The sequence below is a fragment of the Malaclemys terrapin genome, chromosome 23 (genome assembly GCF_027887155.1).
Source record: "Malaclemys terrapin pileata isolate rMalTer1 chromosome 23, rMalTer1.hap1, whole genome shotgun sequence".
Taxonomy (NCBI): domain Eukaryota; kingdom Metazoa; phylum Chordata; order Testudines; family Emydidae; genus Malaclemys; species Malaclemys terrapin.
The window spans coordinates 18851486-18872996 of record NC_071527.1 but is presented as its reverse complement, the minus strand read 5'-3'; the positions used below and the strand labels follow the sequence as shown (position 1 = coordinate 18872996).

The window sequence follows — 21511 nt, the reverse complement described above, 5'->3', positions numbered from 1 at the left end:
ATTACAGGAGCCTGGGGTTTGTTTCGTATACATTAAGTTCCATAACATTACGGAGGCACAGGAACTGGGGAACCCCAAACTGCCCTGCAAAGTTGCGGGTTCTTGATTTAAGGACCCTGGGGGTGCCCCGGGGTTGGGACCACGCTGCCCTTCCCATATTGCTAAATAGAAGCGTGGAGGGGTCTCAGAGTGGAAGCAACTGACAGCCACTGCCCTAAATGTTTTCCTTTGGCTTCCCCCATTTTCACCTGTGGCCTCTCTTCTGACCCTTGTAACAGGGACGAGCGCTCTGAAATGTTTGCTGTTCCTGGAGAGCAGGAATCTTGTTGATTCAGGCCTCTCGACCTTAGGGCAAGAGAGCAAAGCTGGCAGGATGGCTCGAAGCACACATCCTCAACCTTTGCCGTTTATTTTCACCCACATGAAGGCCTGGGGATCTCAGTCGCCAGAGAAAGCCCCTAGGGCAGACAGACAAAACTGCTGTACACCACACTTGGCAATGGTAGAGTCACCCCTGCTCGCAAGAGGGATCCAGCTGAAAATCACGGCTTTCAGCGGCTTTGCCAATCTAGGCTAGAAATCTGCAGCAGCAAATCTACGCCAATGTCTGCAATTGGGCACCCTCCAGTGCAAACGAATCCGAAGCAGCCACAAACTCAAGGCTCGTGGGGGGGAAGAACTGGACACAAACTAAAGAGCAGACCACCAAAGCCAAAGGGGAGGCACTTCCCTTCTTCACGATAGCATCCCTTCAGGAACCTAGACTTTGTCTACACACACCAATTGCACTGGTTTAACTTAAACTGGTTTTTAAACCAATTTAGTTAAGCCAGTGCCTACCAGTGTGGACATTCTTATTTTGGTTTAACAGTGGCTCATCTGGGCCTGAGTTGAACGGATTCCTAACCGACGTAAGCGAAACCAAAATGAGCCCAGTTTAAACCGACAGAACAGGGTCCATACAGCCTTTTGCACCGATTTAATCAATCAGGTAAAACCAGTTTAAGTCAAACAAACGCAGTTGGGGCAGGTAAGCAAAGCCTTTATGCACCAAGCCTTCAATCTGGCTTCGAACTAACCACACCTAAGAGACACCCATGCAGCACCACCCTGCCAAAAGAGGGCCAAAGCTTCACCTGGTATAAATGAACTAAGCCGCTCCGCTGTCTTCAGTGAAGCTAGGTCCACTGACCCCCAGCACTTACGCTTTAAACATCCTGTTAATACACTTGGAACCTCCTGGACATACAGTTGCCTACACCGAATAACCACAATCTCATCTCTCTACGGGCAACCCCTCTTCGACCCTTCCTGGCGTCGGCAACAAGAGCCTGCGGTGGGAAGTTGAAGCTTGACCGAGTTAGACTGGAAACAAGGGGTGAAGTTTTAACCACGGAGGTCACTAGCCATGGGAACAACTTACCAAGGCCTGGGATGGGTTCTCCATCATGGGCAATTTTAAAATCAAGACTGGATTTTTGCTCTAGTTCAAAGGAGGAATGAATCTGGGGAAGTGCCCCAGCCCGTGTTCAGCAGGAGGTCAGACCAGAGAGCGGGAATGGGCCCTTCCAGGCTTCGAACCAACGAATCTGATCTATTTCGCTCTCGCCTGTCAAGGCGGCTCAATAGACTCTCACCCCAGAAGGGGCCATTGGGACCAGCTAGCCTGACCTGAGTCTACCCTGGAGACGATCAGCTCCCTGAGGCAAGGGCCCACTACGAGGCCTAGAAGAGCAGCCTTCTGTTCTCTCCCTTGCCTTGGAAATTAGAGGAGCCCCCCAAAGGTTAAGCCCACAAGGGCTTCAGGGCAGGGAACTGTTTGAAACTGCTGCTCTGCTAAGGAAAGAAGAATAAAAACAGATCCAAGATGAGCCCAGTGCTCTCACGAGCTTCACCCGGGAAAAATGAAAGGGAAGACCCACACCAGCCAGGATACCAAGAGCATCCTGCACCTCCGGAAACGGCGGAGCAGGGAGGCCGCGGTCAGACAGAGAGCACTGCAACTCACAGAAGTCCACGGGAAAGGTGGAGTCAGAGGGCAAGCTGGCAGCGCCCTGGCCCCTGGGAAGGGCAGCTGTTTTGCATTCAACACGCAAGTCAGCAGTAGGAGGTTCACACTTCCTGTGCCTCTCCCCACTAGCACAGGAAGGGAACCGGCTTCTTCCCACAACTGACACCCCGGTGCCCCCACGACACCCCATTTCTGCTGCAGCCAGCCTGACTCCTTCTCATGCCGGACACTCCTTCTCCCAGCTTCTGCGCCACAGCCTCCTGACACCTCTCCCATCCCAGCCTTGCCAGGGCCAGACGGGTGAGACTTGACAGAGGAAGGAGCTATACGAGGCGTTTCCATCTCCATGACTCCCCCATGCTTTCCAGCAGCAGAGCCGTCTACGCCTGCTCCCCCGACACCCCCATCCACCTCCTGCCCCCCCAGCCTGTAACCCTCCCCGCTTCCTCCCGATCAGCCCTTCCTCTCTGACCCTGACCCAGCAACCTCCCCTGCTTCCTACCATCCCAGTCCTCCCACAGAGCCGGTCATCCCCATCTCCCCCCACACATACACACACTTCCCTACAGACACCCCCTCTCCCCAGGGCCAGCCCCCTCCTGCCCCCCACCCCCACCTCTCCCCGCCCTCCCTTCCCTACAGCCCCCCATCTTCCCAGGCCAGCCCCCCCTCCCCAGCCAGCCTCCCCACGCCGCCCACCTCCCCACCCCCTTCCCTACAGACAGTCCCTCTTCCCAGAGCCAGCCTCCTCCTGCCCCCCCACAGTCCCTACCCCACCTCTCCACACCCCACCCCCACTTCCCTAGACACCCCCTCTTCCCAGGGCCAGCCCCCTCCTGCCCCCCACCTCTCCCTGCCCTGCCTTCCCTACAGCCCCCCATCTTCCCAGGCCAGCACCCCCTCCCCAGCCAGCCTCCCCCTTCCCTACAGACAGCCCCCTCCTGCCCCCCCACAGCCCCTACCCCACCTCCCCACACCCCACCCCCACTTCCCTATAGACACCCCCTCTTCCCAGAGCCAGCCCCCCTCCTGCCCCCCATAACCCCTACCCCACACCCCACTTCCCTACAGACACCCCCTCTTCCCAGAGCCAGCCCCCCTCCTGCCCCCCATAACCCCTACCCCACACCCCACTTCCCTACAGACACCCCCTCTTCCCAGGCCAGCCCCAGCCAGCCTCCCTCCCTATAGACAGCCCCTCCTCCCAGAGCCAGCCCCACTGGCCAACTCCCCCCTGCCCCCCACTCCCATCTCCCCTCCCCTACAGAGACCCCCCCCCATGCCCCGCCCCGCCCCCACCTACCCCAGCTCCGGGGTCGCGCTCCCCGCCCAGGCGGCCCGAGCCCAGCCGCCGCTCCAGCTCCCCCGGCTCAGCCGTGAGGCCGCCTCCCATTGGGCCCGTGAGACGCCCGCTCCCATTGGCCGGTCGCACGTCCCGCCCGCCCATTGGCGGCGCGCGGCCCAGCGGCCAGGCCCGGCTAGGGGGCGGGGGGAGAAACGGACGCGCCCCGCCCACAGAGGAGAGGGGGCGATGCTCATTGGCTGCCACAGCCGGCCCCGCCCCGTTCACAGCTGGAATGCAGCCCGGCCGGGTCGGTGTAGGGTCCCCTGGGGCGCTGGGCACAGGTGGGTGCGGTTCAGTGCCCCCGCCGGGGGGCATTGCAATACCCAGGCAGGTGCTGGCAGTGTAAATGCCCAAGAGCTTGTGTCACACATAGTTTTCAACAAAAACGATACAAGATGAATTATGCCAAATCCCTCATGAAAGGCTCTCAAAGCACTTTACAAACATTAAACGTCAGCATTCCCATCCGCAGGGGCAGTCTCGTGTCCCCCTTTTACAGAGGGGGAAACTGAGGCACAGAGACATTAGATAAAACAACGAGGAGTCCTCGTGGCACCTTAGAGACTAACACATTTATTTGGGCAGAAGCTTTCGTGGGTTAGAACCCACTTCATCAGCTGCATGGAGTGGAAAATACAGAGGCAGGTATAAATACACAGCACATGAAAAGATGCGAGTTGCCTTCCCAAGTGCAGGAGGTCAGTGCTAACGAGCCAGTTCAATGAAGATGGAAGTGGCCCATTTCAAACAATTGACAAGAAGGGGTGACTACCAAGGGAGGGAAAGTTACTTTTGTGGTGCTAACGAGGCCAATGCAATCAAGGTGGCCCATTTCCAACAGTTGACAACAAGGTGTGAGTATCAGCAGAGGGAAAATTACTCTTGTAATGACCCATCCATTCCCAGTCTTTATTCAGGCCTAATTTGATGGTGTCCAGTTTGCAAATTAATTCCAGTTCTGCAGTTTCTTGGCGAAATGAGAGGAGTTGAATCCCAGCCTGCCCAGTCCATTGCCATATTGACAATAGAGAGACTGTAGCAGTGCAAACGATCACTTGAGCCCACCCACAGAACGAGAGAAGACACTTTGTTCTGACTTAGGGAGTCGGTGCAACCAGCGAGTCGCTGTTAAGGTGCAGCGACTACTTCTAGGGTCAGGGTTTCATGCGCTGTAGATGGGTGGGAGCGCTTATGGTGAATCACTGGGAAAAGAAATAGGGAGGTTGTGGAATCTCCATCTCTAGAGATACTTAGGAGTAGGTTAGATAAATGTCTATCAGGGATGGTCTAGACCATATTTGGTCCTGCCATGAGGGCAGGGGACTGGACTCGATGACCTCTTGAGGTCCCTTCCAGTCCTAGAATCTATGAAATGTTAGGTAAACTAAAACGGCAGATGGTTCTAGTGAGCCCTGCTCTTAGCCTACAGGTAGAGGAGTGGAGATTCTAGAGCAGCCCCAGGGAGAGGGTCATGCGTTGGATTATAGCTCCGTCATTAAGATGTGGTGGATTTTATTCATTTGCCCACAATGAAGCTCTGCTTGGATGTGAATCCAGCTATTATACCGCAGCATCACAGTAGCAGGAAAGTTCAGTCCAAGCAAGAGAAGTGTAAATTTCATAGCCCTCAGAACGCCCACCAAGCTTCAGCTGAAGGAAATTATCTATTAGCAGCTACTCATTCCTCAGAGCTTGGCTGTCAACAGCTCCACCTGGACGGTCCAACAGCAACTGCTCACAGTTCATCAGAAAGGCCAGTGCACTTCTCAGCAGAGGCAGGATGTTAGAACGACCTGTATTGCAGTTTGGCTAAGACAGCAATGTTCTTCCTTTTCTCCCCCACCTCCACGGCATAGCAATTGAATACAGGGTTATTATGCACTGATGGGGTACATAATTTAAGTGATGGCAACCAAAGAAACTCAGACTTTGACCTCACCAACCCACATTCCCATCCTGGCCCGAGGGATGGTTCACTGACGGGCTGGAACAAGCAGCAAATCAATTCCTTTGTGCTTTCTTCCACACCACTCCTGTGCAGGACGGGCTCTCTACGAACAACCCCAAAGTAGGTCATTGGCCTCCCTCACCACCCTCCTAAGAGTTCACTTTTGGTTGTAGGCATGAGGCCAAAACAATAAATGAATCTGGGGTGTTGAGAGCACTGCATGTCATGCTGACCAAAGCTGTGTTTCCTTCTACACCCCTCTCTGTTGTCACCTGGCAGCTCGTCTTATCCTGACAGTATCCACTTTTGGAGAAAGGGCTCCCCCTTCGGTTCTGTGTTTGTACAGTAGGGTCCTGCTCCATGGAGGGGGAGGGCTCCTGGATACTACAATCATCGAAATAAGGAACAATAAGCTAGGCAGGTATATTGTAAAGGCCCAAGCCGACTGATTAAGGTTTATACATTCATTCATGCTCTTAAAAACCAGGTTCCCAATACAAAAGACGGGAGCTAGAGTCGTGCCAAAGGCTGGATTAGAGGAGCGGACGTGTAGCTACGCACTAGCGGTAGCAAGTGACAGAATGGCCTTGGGCTCTAAAATAGCCTCTGGGAGTTTTCACATTCCTGCCAGCTCCCTGATTCTTCCCCCATCTCCCAGAGACCAACTTCTCTTGAGTTTGGAATTGGGCCATGAATCATTCCAAACAGTGCAAAGGACTTTCACAGCCACCCACACATCCGCCCACCCTGCTGGCAAGGAGCTGCCTTCACTTTCACATCTAGAAAGAGGCCCAGGGGCCGGGAGGGGTGGAAGCCAGTGGTGTAGGAGAGGTTATAAAAACATGAAGAATAGAATCAAGGGAAAGGCTGAAAGGGGAGGCACTTGTGAGAAGAGCGAAGCAGTGGTGAAAACTGAAGAGTCTGAAGCTGCTTCTGTCTCCGCAGCTGGCTAGGAGCTCACTACATAACAATGGAGCCTGCTGTAGAGAATCATCATCTCACAACATGACACAGAACGAACGTCACACTGGCTGGGCCGCTGTTCTGCTCACTCACCACTGCCGGATCCTCCAGCCAGAACCCCCCAGGAGTGCTGGGTGAAGGCGGATTTGGATCGTGTCTCCAAGACCTCGCTGGCCTGTCACTCTTCATGCCAAGGCTCATGCTATCACCAAGCAGACCCCCTCTGGCTCCAAGAAGGGCCGGAGAACTTTTAAATGCAGGTTTTAGGCCTTCGGGCACAGATCTTGCCAGCTGGTTCATGAGGTGTTGATTTGTAGCACTGCCTGTTTTCCAGTCTCACCCTGTAACCAGTCACACTTTCCATGGGGCCTTCAGGCCAGGAAGTTAAGGCGGGGGAGAGAACATTTTATCTCCATTTTACAGATGGGGAAATGGAAGCATGGAGAAGGGAACAGACTTGTCCAAGGGATCTGTCCCCACAGGTATTGCTGGTACCTACCTACCACACACAAGCCAGGGGACACTTCACTTGTCCAGCATTTCGCTCAGAAATTTCTATTTGTGTGCCCCCAAATCCCTGATACATATATTTCCCCCTCAACCTTCCTCCCCGCACCCACACTGCACTCGCTCTGGGTACACAACAGCTACTGTGTTTTGTAGTACATGGAGTCCCAGCCGAAGCTAGGGAGTCGGATAATAAATGCCTTTATTCGGTCAGTCGAGTTGTTTCCCTTCCTGGCAGCTTCTGAAAATACAGGAAATGAAGCTAGTGACCCAGGGTCCCCATCTCATCTGCAGCCTGCCTCCTTGGGCCATTAGCCTACCAGCAAAAAAAGCCACCACAGCTCTCCCGCCAGAACACAGCAAGGGCCACTCGTGGGCATATGCTGATTTACCGCCCTGCCAGCTCGTTAACCCCCCCATTGTTCAAAGCTTCCTGGTGTGATCATGTTCTGAGCGTGCCCCAACACCTGGCTGGCACAGCGTGGGAACGATGCTCCAATGCACAGACAGCTGCGCCACCTCCTCGCTCCAGTTTGTACAGACGAGTTCGTGCCCCACCCCCTTCGCTGGGTGTTTTGGTCTCACCCCCCTTGATGCCGGCTGTGGGGGGGGACAGACGGCTTCCCCAAGGTCTTTGCTGCGGCAGAGCCTTTCTGTGCTTGGAGCCCAGTCAACACGCACTGGGCGGAACCAGCAGAGCCTGGGCCTAATGCCCCAGCCCTTCCCACCCATGGGGAAGGCCTGGCCCAAGGCCAAGGAATTGCAGAAGGAAGTTTTGGTGTGGAGTCAGCACAGCATGATCCCGGCTGGACCAGATTCAACCTGGCACCCCTAAGCCCATCGATACTCTACCGCCAGCTCCCTGCTTTGCCCCACCCAGGCACGGGATTCACCTCTTAAAATGCAGGTGGGTTTTGCCTTGTGCCAGGGTAGACTGGCACTTCCCAGGGCTCTCCCCCTTTGAATGCGGCAAGGCAGGCCGGTTACCCGCAGCCCTTCTGAGCGCAGGGGCACTGAGCCAGAGCTTGGCACTGCAGAAGGTCACAGCAGCACCAGAAATAACAGAGCCACTGGGCACAGCATGGCCAAGCCAGCTAAGCTCTGCTCTCCTAGCTACCCAGCGGTGCGTCCCCATCACTGTAGGGTGTAGGTCCGCTGTCCCCCTGCCACTGGGCGTAGGCACCATGCCCTGTGCACTCCCCGTCCTACTGGTGAAACGGTCACCTTAGCATGGGACAATGCTAGACAGCCAGGCAGCTGGTAAGGAAAGCACGAGACTGCTGACCCACAGTGCCGGTCAGCACAGCTGGGCCTACGCCTCAGGCATTCACAGCACAGCCCACTCCTCCGGGCCGGGAGATGGCCGAGGTGCAGGGTGGCTGGTGCGTTTGCCTGCAGGCCCTGCCAGGTGCCACGGCAGCCCATACAGTTTGTTTTGGCCACCAAGGGCTCCTGCAGACTAGGGAGGCCAATGCATTCAGGCTGGCCTGCAACCTAACTCCCAGCACCAGGGACAACTTCTTAGGTCGATTTCTCTCTTTTCAGAAGCCACAACAAAAGCCCAGCAGCTCACACCACTCTGCCCCCAGCAAGTCCCCTCCACGCTCAGCTACTTCAATCTCTTTATTCATGTAATAGCCTTACTGGGCACCCACAGAAAGATACGACAGCACATGTGTAACTATTACATTGCCTGGCATCACCAGAGTGAGACCTGGAACCTAAACTGCCCTATGCCAAGTCCCTTTGAGCTCTCGGCTCACTGGAGTAACTGACTGGGACTTCCCCACTGCTAACACAGGGGCTTCCGGCTGCTCCCCAAAGGCAGCCAGGGCTTGGCGCTGGATACAAAGAGCCAGCAAGCAGCTCACACATTCACAAAGTGTCTACGTGTGTAAAGCATGTGGCATCCTGAGGGATAATCGGGTGAGAGAGGAAGGCGAGAGGGGGTAGGATGGTGGCAGTGGGGGAGAGGTGAGGGGACAGTCTGCTTTACGCATTTCCAGCCGTAGTTCATGGGTTTCCTTTCTCCTCCTCGCTGCTCTCCTTCTTGACCTCCTCGTAGACAGCCTCCGCCTCCTCGCCTCCCTTCTCTGCTCCCTCCGCCGTCTTGGCATTCGGCACCCAGAGCCCAGAATCGATGCAGCGCTGCATGTGGTACTTTGCTTCCTGGAACGCAGACAGCGCATGGGGGCTAAGGGAGGTTAGCACAGCACTCGCTCCACGGGTCTCTGCTTCCTCCCAGACCTCCCCAAACCCACCTCCATCCCCTGCAAGACACTGCACTGCAGCCTTCAGCCAACGGCTCACTGCCGCTGGGTTGGCTGGAGATCAGTGACTTGGGAAGAAGCCAATAGCTACACAGGAAGATGCGTTAATGTGCCTGGGAACGGACCCCAATTCACAGCAACAGAAAGCGGATGGCTCTTCTCCTGTGCGTCAAGAGCCGGGCACCCTAGGCCCCCACCTAGGCCCGATGTCCTCCCCACCCAAGGGATACTCACAGCAGGCTCCATTTTGCTGATTGCATCCTGCAGCATCTGAACGTCTTTCGAATCGAAACACTTTTGCAGCTCCTGGGGGAGGAGAGGGCAGCCTGGTGAGCGGGTCTGGGACAGGGCCCCTTCCAGGGCCCCACACAATGGACAGTGCCTAGAAGCTCACACCTCAGCTAGGATACAAGGCCTAGGAAGGCAGTGGAGGCACTCCGCAGTGACCCGTCCATGCCCCGTGGCCTGGAGAGGAATGCCACCTTGCCCATTTCCCTTAGAGGGTGGGGCAGTGGCCAGGGCACTAGCCTGGGGTCTTGGAAGACCTGGGTTCATTTCCCTGCTCTGTCAGACTTGGGCAAGTCACAGTCTCCCTGTGCCTCAGTGCCCCACCTGTAAAATGGGGATAGGGCTTTCCGACCTGGGGGTGCGGGGAATAAACCATCAGACAGGCTAGGGAGCGGGAAGGAAACCCCTTTAAGTAGGAGCCGGGACGCGAGATCGACACCAGCTGCTCTAGCTTAGAGCGCAGCGATCAGGCTACTCACAGCCGGGAGGGATTCGTACACCTCCACGGGATCCAGCCCGCCCGGGCCCAGCCGTTTCTGCCGCTCCTCCTCTTCATACTCTTTCATGGCTTTCTCGATGCGCACCTTGGCACGGCCTCTCACCCGCTCCTTGAAGGCCTCCAGCTCGTCGGTGAACCCCTCCATGTACTGCTGATCGGCCGTCTGCAACGAGCAGGGAGAAGCAGGGTAGCAGAGTTAGAGGCCAGACTTAACGAAGAAGGAGCCGAGATGGCACAGGCTCCAGCCAGGCACGTGAAACAGGGCTGAACCCAGATTACGCACCAGTGTAGCCACACCCCCATTCAGTCAGGCTAATTGCAGGGCTGGGAGGAGGGGAAGTGCTGCTATTAGCCCACGTGTGTCCTTCATTAAAAGCCACCTGCTGTAGGAGGACGGAAGGCTCAGAAGCATTTGTAACAGAGACATTCTCTCCTCCTGCAGTGTCCCCACAACCCATTGCTGTGGGAGTGAGCACAGTGCCACAAATACACAGGCAGGCGATGGCAGAGCACAAGCAGCAGGTGGCACGAGAAAGTCCAGATAGTAGGAGGGATAAAACTGACAGTCCAACAACACGTTCTCTGAGCTCGGGGCCCTCCGGGCACAGAGCTCTCAGGAGGCAGCTCCCCAAGTGTCTTTCAGATGGCCCAGCGACAAAGGAGAAGGATCTGCGGCTTTAGCTATTAGCCACAGCAGTGACCCCAGCCACAACTCCCACTACTGGGCATGGGAAGCTGGGCAAAGTCAGGCTGTATTTAAACCCCACTCCTGAGTGGGCCTTGGGCCCCCTCTCTCCAGCGAGGGCAGACTGAGAACGAAGAAGGATGCCACCACGTGGTATCGGAATGGCCAGACCGGCTCAGACCTAAGGTCCACCTAGCCCAGTAGTTTGTCTCTGACAGTGGCCAGAATCGGAAGCTGCAGAGGACAGTGTAGACGTGGGGTAATTTGCCTCATGAAGGTCTCTTCTTAACTTCTAATAGAGGTTGTCGCACACCCTGAAGCAGGTTTGTATCCTTAGCAGTAACTGTTAGAATTTGGGATATTCCAGGAATCCGTGTGTCCATTTCCCCTGGGAATCTTGCTAAGTTCCTGACCTAACCAACACTCCGCGGCAGCGAGTTCCACACTGTCCACCGCATTCCTTCGGACTGCAGGCCACCTGTGAGAGGAGGAAATGGGGAGAAAACGGCTCAGCTGAAGGGGACTTGGAACTCACCTTGATTTTGGTGAAGAACTGTCTGAAACAAGCTCTGGGGTCCACCTTCAGGCTCTTGGCCAGCTCTAGGATGAATTGCATCACGATGGTCTGGTGGGCGACCTGCTCCATCAGGGCGTGTTTCTAGGAGGTGGAAGAGAAAGGTGCCTGTGGCTCTAAGGACTGCGCTGTGCGGTGCACCGCCAGCAGAGGGCGTGCTCACATTCCAACAGACCCCGAGACGCCAGCTGCTGCAGCCTGGCCCCTTGTTACTCAGGGTGCAAGTGGAAAGAGGACACTGGCTGGCCAAGCGTTCACTATAGTCGGAGCTCTTGGCCCATTCCCCTCCAGACTCAGCTGCCGGGATTTCTCAAGTGTCAGCGCCATCTTTAAGCAAACGGAGGAAGCCGTCTTTGAAAGACACTGGCTCCCAGGGGGGCAGCTGGCCACAAGACAACCAAGGCTGACTCGGGAAGAAAACGAGCAGCTAGTGGATCAGATGAACGGCTGCTGGAACAACAGTACTGACGGGGGAAACTAATGGACTAGAGTGGCATGGAGCCACCTGGGTACAAGCTTTCCAGGTCTTGTTCCCCCAGCACGGGCTCGCTATGCCATGAGGTGTCCATTAGGGAAGGGACTCTAATGGGAAAGAGCTTGGCCCACCTCAAACGTGAATGGGCCAGAACTTAGCAGGGCACACAGGATTGATCCCTGGCTGCTCTCAGCATTTCAGGCTGCAGTCACAACTCCTGGCGAAACAGCAGCCTCACCTCTTCCACTTCCAGATCAATGCACCAGATGACCAGGTAATTGGCGGTCTCTTCACACACCAGATGCGGGTTATCAGATAGATACTTCTGGCTGTCGTCCCAGCGCCGCAGCATCCCTTCAAAGCAGGAGAGCCACGGTTAGCAGCAGACAGTCACCTTGCCACACGGTCAGAAAGAAGAGCCCACCCACCAAGCTGTTGCTCACCATTTCGAGCAGAGCCTGGACAGGGCTAGAGAGGATCAGTGGCATTTTAGGAGGCAGGATTACGCCTGCTGGAGGGGAAAGGTGGTGGTGTGGTCAGGGCACTCGCTTGTGATTGGGAGACCTAGGTTCAATTCCCTCTTCTGCTCCAGGTTGTGTGTGTGACCTTGGCCAAGCCACTTAGTCTTAGGTATTTAGATAAACACCCCGGAGGATCTGGGCCTTTGTGCCTCAGCTCCTTATCTGTGCAGCTGGGCCAGCAGCTCTAGGCTGCCACAGGCGAGGCTCTGTTGGTATCTGAGCACCTCACCATCTCCAAGGTCAAGGGGCCACCTAAGTACCTAGGACAGATCAAACACGGGACAGAGTTTTGGATTAACTTCTCCTCCTGGCTGCATTTCACAGCAACAGGCCTAATGACGGCAGGGCGCGCGGTCTTTAGATGGGGGGGGAGGGCGGGGAACGAGAGACTGGGACAGGAACGTTGTAGGAATTTAACCGAAGAACACCCAGCTGAATTTGCCAAGCATATTTATTAGAGGCCTATGACTGGTATCCAAGCAGCAGGATTATGAAGGCAGAATCCACTACAGGACCCGATGATGTGGCAACAGAGCTAACCTGCTGACTCACCTGACCCATCAGACCAAGAGGGTCTCATAAGAAAAGACGGGTCTGTGGGGAGGCACTAGACTGGAACTCAGTAAATCTGGGGTCATTTCTTGGCTCCGCCAAACTCTCCACATGACCCTGGCTAAGTCACTTCATCCCTTTGTACTTGAGATCCACATCTGTAAAATGGGGATAACATTTCCCTACCGCACAGGATTGGGGGGACAGATGTGCTAGTATGAGCTGCTCCAGAGTTCTGGTGAAGGGCACCTGAGAAAAGCTCTAATTCAGGACTATGAAGGTAGTGAAGAGTTAGGAGGAGGCAGAGAAGGTCCAGCAAAGTCGGGGGTGGGACTCGAGAAGAGCCGTTCAGGAGACAGCCTACGTGCTACAGCTGGATGTTGGTTGGTACAGTCCTGCAGTAGGGCTTTTGAAGTGAAGTTAAGGATAAAAGCAAGCCCCAGGAGTGGGATGTGTTAGGAAATCACTGGCTTATTGGTGCCTTTTACACATGGATCTGAAAGGAGTTCCACAGGTAGGGACCCCCAGTGGAGAACACCCTGCTGCCCCTCACCCGACACATTGAACATGGGTCTCTCCAGCTGCAGGTCTTTCCGTTCTAAGTCTACAGCACGGGAGAAGATGGGTATTGCGGACATGACCCAGATAGCAGGGAATCCAACTATGTTGTGATCACTTCCCTCACCCTGCTGGGAGAGTCTCACCCAGCCTCGCTAACCCAGAGCCCTTTTCTAAGTCAAGAGGAACTTTTGAAGCTTTCATCCCCTAGACTGGCCGGGAGCCCTGTGCTTGCAGCCAGCTAACTCACCAAAGTGTTTGATCTGCTTCTCGTACTTCTCCACAAACGTCTTGTGTTTCTTCTCTTTTTGTTCCTCCGATTCGTCCTCCTCTTCAGGTTTGACGTTGACAACACTCTGCAGAGAGAGAGGAGACTGGTTCGTGGCGCTGCTGTATGGCCAGCTGTGGTTCCACCACGACAGCTCTGATGCCATGTTCACATGGCAGCTTCCTCAGCCAGAAACCCACCCTGCTCCTTCCCCTCACCAGGCACCATTCAGACCAACCTTGCTGAAGCCATCTTTGCTCAGGGTGTCCACATTCCAGGGCATGTTCTTCTCCTTCTTCCTCAGCTCCTCAATCTTCTTTTCCCAGCTCTTCTCTTCTTTTCTCAGCTGCTGCGCTTCGGCCTGAAGTCTCTGCAGCTCCCCTTTCCCGCTCTCCGCGTCTGCCACCTCCAGCTCCTTCATTTTCTTTTGGCACTCGGCTAGTTTCCGTTTGCATTCCCTGCACCCTTTATCCAGCTCTTCTTTCTCCTTCTGGAACTGCTCCATCCTCTCCACTCGGGCCTGCAGAGATCAATTTACAGCTTTTTTAAAGCACTCTTCATCATTTGCTCTTGGAATAGAAGAGCCAACTGATCCACTGGCAAAGAGGAGAGCACCCACCATCTGAGTAACAGTGGGAACCCCTCTCCTTGCCTCATGTCCCACACCCAAGAGATGATCGTTGGGCTGATAGGATCTAACAGAACAGTAACGGACATGCTGAGCTGCGTGGGTCACACCAACAGGACAGTATCTTCTATGCCAAAGAAGGGTTAGCCTACATGTACTATCATGCTTTCCAACTCATCGATTTTTTGCTTAATCCCAATATCACCAAGTGTGTGGCTAGTTTCTTGCCTCTGTAGAGAGCTGAACTCTCAACCTCTCACTCGTTGCAACTAGCCTGTCGGAGCTTTATGGTTTAATCAGACCTTTTAGCTGTCTCTCTTCTATGCTGCACTGACATTCACACACAGTCACCCTGTGCTGCTAAATTAGAGCTCAGGACCACTTAGTAGTTAGAGGTTCCCGAGGGCTTGGCACATCTGCAGAGACTCCCATTACGCTTGGCAGAGCACGCGATGCAGGAAATCAGTGTTAACCCAGGAGCCGAGGCAGCGACTCTGTAGGAGAATGAACGTTCCTCTCCTCTGCAGTATCAATTTGTATTGGCTGAAAATTAAGAGGTGGAAGAGTCCTATTGACCCCCTCGTCATCCACCCACGATCCAACAGTAGGCTGTTCACTACTGTACAATCTTTTGGGCTTTGTCTAATCTAGGTGCAACTGCCTCAAGCAATGGAGTTTCTACCACCTCCCTTAGGCTCACAGTGTTGGAGATTCCCTTGATCTTCAACTCAAATTTGCCCCCTGTTCTGTTTCAGTCTGTGTCTCCTAGCTATAGGCATCCTAATGCTGCCTTCCTTCCAGAGACCCAACAGTTAACTACTGAACACGTTTGCTGTGTTTCACAGTTGGGGTTTCCCTTCCAGGCCAATGTTTTCAAGAGGGTTCTAAGATCCTTAGGATTTTGTTTCCTGTTGATTGGACATGGCTCTTGTTGTGGCTGTTGGGAGAACAATTTCTTCCTCCTCTGAGCCTGGAAAACAAAAGCTGAATTCCCATTTTCTTCTCCATGTGGAGAAAAATCTATTTCTCCACACGGAGCAGAGATCCTTCCTTCCTTCCTGTGCATAACATGCTAGTCTGGAGGGAGAACACCCGAGCTGAGACAGTTACTCACACTGAACATGTGCTCTTAAAGTAGGGATGCACAACACTCAGGGAAGGAGGGTTTTAACAAGATCATGTTTTATTTCTCCATTGTCTCCCAGTACTTAGTACTTATGTAGTGCTTTAGATTACCAAAACACTCCTCAATTAGCCACCAAAACTTCAGCTCCCCAAGTCGCAGCTCCCTCTAACAGGTATTATCCCCATTTTACAGATAGGGAAACTGAGGGAGGGGAGTGAAATGAGTTGCTCAGCACGAGTGAGTTGCAGAATCATTATTGGACCTCAGCATCACACTCCCTGCTCAGATCCCTGGAATTCCCAAGGGAAGAACAAAAGGCAAAGTGCACTGCCTGCATTCTAGGACCTTTGAGAGACCGATTTATCTTCGTATCTATACCACATGTGTAGCAGAGGTGAAAAGCCCCCATCTTATCCAGAATAAAACCGTATTTTCCTCAGGGTTTGCCACTCAAACAAGATCAGAACTCCCTGAGCCAACAGGGTGGGTTCCCAGCCCCAATAAATGGTGATGGACCAGGTGACGGACCAGAAACTAAGCCTTTGCATTCACACACTACAGCCAGAGCTCATTTATTCTCCAAGGAAGGCAGGTAAGGCTGACTCAATGCCTCATCTGTTAAACTGGAACCAGTTACAAATACATGGGGACTTAGCACATGCCTTACCACACCTGCCTGTCTGAAGCCTTAGTCTGCTGGCTAGTGTCCACCACAGCTCCTAAAGCACCCACGCACTGGCATTACCGGTATCAGAGTCAGTTAAGGCCATGACATTGGTTTTCCTTTCTGTTGGCTCCCAAGTCCAGAGTGACTAGTTACTGGGAGACTGAGGAATGGATTTCTGCCCAGACAGCTTCCTGTGATTTCACAAGAGAGCACATGGAGACAGTAAGCCCCAGGGTTTCCTCTTGGACTCGCAGTCAGGACTCCGGAGTTCTAGTCTAGACACTACTACTGCCTTGCTGCACCATCGCAGGCGATTCCCTTCCATGCTCTGTGCCTCAGTTTCTCTTTCTGTACTAAGGGGATATAAATCAGCCCTCCGCTGCAGGATCACAGAGATCTCTTGATAAAAAAATCATACAAACATCAGGCTGGAAGGGATCTTAAGAGGTCACCAAGTCCAGCTCCCGTGCTGAGGCAAGACCAAGTAAACCTAGACCATCCCTGACAGGTGTTTGTCCACCTGTTCTTAAAACCCTCCAATGGCGAGGAATCCACAAACTCCCTTGGGAAGCCTATTCGAGAGCTTAACTACACTTAGAGGTAGAATGTTTTTCCTAATATTTAAACTAAGACTCCCTGGCTGCAGATTAAGTCCATTACTTATTGGCCTACTTTTAGTGGGCGTGGAGAACATTGAATCACCATCCTCTTCATCAGCCCTTAACAGATTTGAAGACTACTATCAGGTCCCCCCAAGTCTTCTTTCCTCAAGACTATACATGCGCAGGGTTTGTAATCTTTTCTCCTCTGGACCCTCTCCAATTTATTCACATCTTTCCTAAAGTACTCCAGCTGAGACCCCACCAATGCCGAGTAGAGCAGGACAGTTCCCTCCCATGTCTTACATACAACACTCCTGTTACTACACCTCAGACTGATATTAGCCCTTTCGGCAACTGCATCACACTGTTGGCTCATATTCAATTTGTGATCCACTATAATGCCCCGATCCTTTTTCAGCTACCACCACCTAGCCGGTTATTCTCTATTTTGTAACTGTGCATTACCTGGCACTTGTCTTTATTTAATTTCATCTTGTTGATTACAGATCCATTCTCTAAAGTGTCAAGATTGGATGATAAAATTAGAATTCAAAACAAAGTGCTTGCAATCCCTCTCTGCCTGATGTCCTACACAAATTTAATAAGCACACTCTACACTCCCTTATTCAAGTCATTAATGAAATTATTGAACAATATTAGATTCAGGACCCCTGTGGGACCCGCCCAGATATTCCCCCCCCCCCCCCCCGATGACAGCAAACCATTAACAACTACTCTTTGAGTGCTTTTTCCAACCAGCTGTGTACCAACTTATGGTAATTTCATCCAGAGCACATTTCCCTAGTTTACGTCTGACTGTGTCAAAAGCCTTACTAAAAGTCCACTATATCCCATCTACTGCTTCCCCCTATCGACTAAGCCAGTAACTCCATCAAAAAAGGAAATGAGGATGGCTTGGCAGGATTTGTTCTTGACAAAGCCATGTTGGCTATTCCTTCTAACCCTGGTATCCTCCAGGTGTTTACACACGGATTGTGTAATCATTTGTTCCAGTATCTTTCCAGATGTTGAAGTCACCATATCAAAGTACCCTAGATGTACTCATTATTATTATGTAGGGTGCCTGGTTAAGGAGAAGACAAGCCTCGGAGCACCTGAGGAGATGGGTTTCCAGGAGGCTCTCTCCTGGGAAGGAAGGGATCTCCCCTTAAAGAACGCCCTCATTTTTTTGTAGGAGTGTCTCGCCTCAGGGAAGATCTACCTTGAAGCTGGGGAATTCCCTCTCTCTGGGGAGCTGACAGGAGGGAGACACCACTAAGGGTGGGGCTGATTTGGCTGAAATGGGGTGTGTCCAAGGGGTCTCAGGCCTGAGGAGTCCCACCAATTGGGGTCGGAGTCAATCCAGGGGATATTGAGAAGGGGCGCAGGGGGGTGGGGGGATATTGAGAAGGGGCACGGGGGGGGGGGGGGGGGGAAATATGTCAGTCCTCTCCTCTCTCAACAATGCCCGGAGGAGGCTGGTCTCTGCAATGGGCTGAGCCCTGTGCGGCTGGAGGGATCCTGACTGAGGGGGGCACGTCCTTGCGGCCAGGTCCTGACAAGCGCAGGGTGCCCAAGGTGAAGACCCCGGGTGGGGAGCACAGTGTTCCTGGGGTGGGCGGGGGATTCTTGGCGTCAGGCCCCAGTGCACGGGGGCTGAACCCCACACGGGCCCGGTCGCTGCACGGCCAGGGCACCGCTGGAGCCAGGGGCGCTCCCGGGGCAGCGGGAGGGGGGGTCCCCAGGCCAGAGACCCCTTGGGCCAGGCCTCCCGGGGGTGCAAGGGGGGGCCGGTCTCCAGGGGCGGGGGGGGCGGTCTCCAGGGGAACGGGGGCCCCCAGGGGCGGGGGGGGGGGTCCCCATGGGAATGGGGGGGCTGGTCTCCAGGGGAACGGGGGCCCCCCAGGGGCGGGGGGGGGCGGTCCCCATGGCAATGGGGGGGCTGGTCTCCAGGGGAACGGGGGGCCCCCAGGGCGGGGGGGGCGGTCTCCAGGGGAACGGGGGCCCCCAGGGGCGGGGGGGGGGGCCGGTCTCCAGGGGAACGGGGGGCGGTCCCCAGGGGAATGGGGGGGCTGGTCTCCAGGGGGGCGGGGGGCCGGTCTCCATGGGAACGGGGGGGGCCGGTCTCCAGGGGGGCGGGGGGGGCGGTCTCCAGGGGGGCGGGGGGAGCCGGTCTCCATGGGAACGGGGGGGGCTGGTCTCCAGGGGCGGGGGGCGGTCTCCATGGGAACGGGGGCCCCCAGGGGGGCGGTCTCCATGGGAACGGGGGCCCCCAGGGGGGCGGGGGGCGGTCTCCATGGGAACGGGGGCCGCACCTGGTGGCGCCACCGGAAGAGACTGGCCGTGTCGATGTTGGGGTGAGTCTCGTCCTCATCGTCGGACACCTCGATGTGGTCCCAGACGCTGTAATCCACCATGGTGCCGCCCGGGCCGCGCCGGCCAGGCTCTTCTGGAACCCTCCAGCCGCCGCCGCACGCCCGCTTCCGCCCTCGCGCTGACTCACTTCCGGCGCCTGACGGAGCGGGAGGGGGGGAGGGGCGGAGGGCTTCGCCCGCGCAACTGCGCGTGCGCGGGCCTAGCCCAGGCGCGCCAACTCCCGAGCAGCGGCACATACGCATGCGCAGCAGAGGCAGGCGCCCCTCCGCAGATTCTACTGCGCGTGCGTAGGAGGACCTGCAGCGGCACGGGAGAGCGAGTTCGGATCCCGCGGCCTCTCAGTGCGCATGCGTACCCCCCCCTCGCTCTTCCGCGCCCAAAATGGCGTAGGTCTTAAAGGGCTACACACACAGCAAATATAGCCTGAGGGGTTGTGGGGGGGAGGCTCCTTCCCTGCTGTGCACAGAGGAGAGTGAGGGGGGCAGCCTCCCAAAGTGACAGACAGCGTGGGGGAGGGGCTTGGTCCCCATGCCCCCCTTCCCAGGCAGTACTGGATAGCCCCCCTCCAAGTGCTAACTGCTGCTCACTGTGTGTTGTGGGAGCCCCCAGGAGCCCCACTGAGATGGGGGCACTCGCCGTGCCGGCGCTGCCCCGACACCGAGCGGGCGATGCCCCCTGCCCTGCAGGGCCTACACTCCCCGTACAGAGCCATGCCGGGGGGGAAAGCCGCAGCATTCCAGACTCGGGTTGGGGGGTTGTTTTATCTGCACTTTGGGTTTCTTTGCCCCTGGGGGGGTCGTGTTTTCAAGCTCTTCTCCGCACCCGAGAGCTAGAACTTCCCCTTCGACGAAAGTCTCCTGAGATCCTCCTGTATTCTGAGGACACCAGGAGCTGGAGCGTTGAAGAAAATCCCAAATATCGTGAGACCCTCGAGACAATCCTGAGAATTGGCAACACGATTCTCTCTCCTCCCCTGAGGACAGCAAAGCGGGGAACTTCACTCCCACACGGACAGCACCTGCGTTTGTACCGAAGCGCCTTCAGAACTGCTGGGTTTGCACGTTTCTGACCCAGGCTTAACCTGTCACATGGGGCTAAGTGGTGTGTATTGGCAAAGCCTCGTTGTTTTCATGGAGGACACACCCGTGTATGTCGGCTGAGGAGCTGGCCATCGGCAGGGAAGTTGGCAGCTGCCCCTGATCCCAAGAGGATACGAGGTTTGTCATCCCCCTTGGGAACTGGAGCCAGATTTGGAATGGACTCTCACCAGGAGCAGACCACTCTACTACCCTACAGCAGGGTTCTCAACCCTTTTCTTTCTGGGCCCCTCCCCATGCGATAAAACTCCACGGCCCACTTGTGCCACGACAACTGTTTTTCTGCATATAAAAGCCAGGGCCAGTGTTAGGGGGTAGCAGGCAGGGCAGTTGCCCAGGGCTGCATGCCACAGGGGCCCTGCGAAGCTATGTTGCTCAGGCTTCTGCTTCAGCCATGGGTGGTGGGGTTCAGAGCTTCAGCCCCAGGCAGTGGGGCTTTGGCTTTCTGCGCTCAGCCCCAGCAAGTCTAGCGCTGGCCCTGCTTGGCGGACTCCTTGACACCTGCTTGTGGCCTAGGGTGACCAGATGTCCTGATTTTTGGGTCTTTTTCTGATATGGGCTCCTATTACCCCCCTACTCTCTGTCCCGATTTTTCACATTTGTCCTCTGGTTACCCTCCCCCCAGGAGGTCCTGGACCTCTGATTGAGAACTACTGCCCTACCACATGCTGCAATATGAACAGAGAACTGCACTTAACCCTGCAGCCACTGGGGGTCTCCCTGCCATAGAAATATGGGTGCAAATATTCTCCTTGGCGGAATGGCCATCAGATCCCTTCCTAACCCTAGAAGGCAGGGTTGAGACATGGCCCCCAGGGTATTCCTCAGTGTCCCTGGCACTCTGCCGTCTCCAGAGCTGGGACGCTGAGAAGGGTGAGAATTGACTCCTTTACTCTCAAGAGGCAGAGGATGCTTCCCAATTCGCACCCCTGCAATCCCATAAGTAGGGTGACCAGACAGCAAGTATGAAAAATCGGGACGGGGGTGGGGGAGCTAATAGGAGCCCAAATTAAAAAAAAAAAAAAAAAAAGCCCCAAATATCGGGACTGTCCCTGTAAAATTGGGACATCTGGTCTCCCTGCCCGTAAGAGGCATTTCATTGGAAAGCAACGAGAAAAAGCTGTGTCTGACCTCGCACGGCATTGCGCCAGGTAGCAGCCTCCCTCCAAGTCAGGAATGGACAGCAGTGACAAATGGACATGGGGAAGCAAACCCCAAATACAGCGTGAACCCCTCTCCTGGTGGGTTTATCCCACCGCTGACAGCGACCCAAGGGAGCTGGCTTTTCCCAATACGTTGTTGGCAGCACTTTGTACAACTTGTCATGTCACTGACGTCATTGAAGTGAAGAGAGAGCTCCCCAGCTCCGCAGTGAGGGCTCAGTTCCCAGTCTCCCTTACATGTCATGTGGTTCTTTCCACCCGTGCCAGTTGCTACCCAATGAGAATGGTGCAGGATTTTTATACCCACTTTGCACAAGTGCGACTGACCGCACAAGGTGCAGGGAAATGGAGACCCTGGCATGCTGCCTCGGGCACTTGGCAGCACGTC

At 55.1% G+C, this 21511-nt stretch overlaps 2 protein-coding genes across 2 annotated transcripts in view; both read right to left on the bottom strand.

Annotated features, from left to right (window-relative positions):
- The window catches only part of TYK2 (tyrosine kinase 2), a 28909-nt gene extending 25518 nt beyond the window's left edge, over positions 1-3391 (bottom strand). Inside the window, exon 1 of the mRNA XM_054012580.1 lies at positions 3315-3391. The gene's annotated coding sequence lies outside the window, so the exon portion shown is untranslated. The remainder of the gene's footprint in view (positions 1-3314) is intronic.
- Positions 3392-8384: 4993 nt separating this feature from the next.
- On the bottom strand, positions 8385-18977 carry CDC37 (cell division cycle 37, HSP90 cochaperone). The gene is made up of 8 exons (XM_054012660.1): positions 18803-18977; positions 13703-13984; positions 13447-13552; positions 11804-11919; positions 11052-11174; positions 9812-9994; positions 9279-9350; positions 8385-8943 (listed from the first exon to the last, which is right to left on the bottom strand). Exons 1-8 carry the CDS (start codon positions 18902-18904, stop codon positions 8788-8790), a joined length of 1140 nt encoding a protein of 379 aa, XP_053868635.1. The 5' UTR covers positions 18905-18977; the 3' UTR covers positions 8385-8787.
- Between the last annotated feature and the right edge of the window lie 2534 nt (positions 18978-21511).

Excerpts from the sequence above, each read along its gene's own strand:
- CDC37 (XM_054012660.1), bottom strand. The coding sequence starts at position 18,904 with ATGGTGGATTACAGCGTCTGGGACCACATCGAGGTGTCCGACGATGAG. Across the intron at positions 13,985-18,802 it reads TCTTCCGGTGGCGCCACCAG|GCCCGAGTGGAGAGGATGGA; the intron begins GTGCGGCCCCCG and ends TGATCTCTGCAG. Across the intron at positions 8,944-9,278 it reads TCAGCAAAATGGAGCCTGCT|GAAGCAAAGTACCACATGCA; the intron begins GTGAGTATCCCT and ends TCTGCGTTCCAG.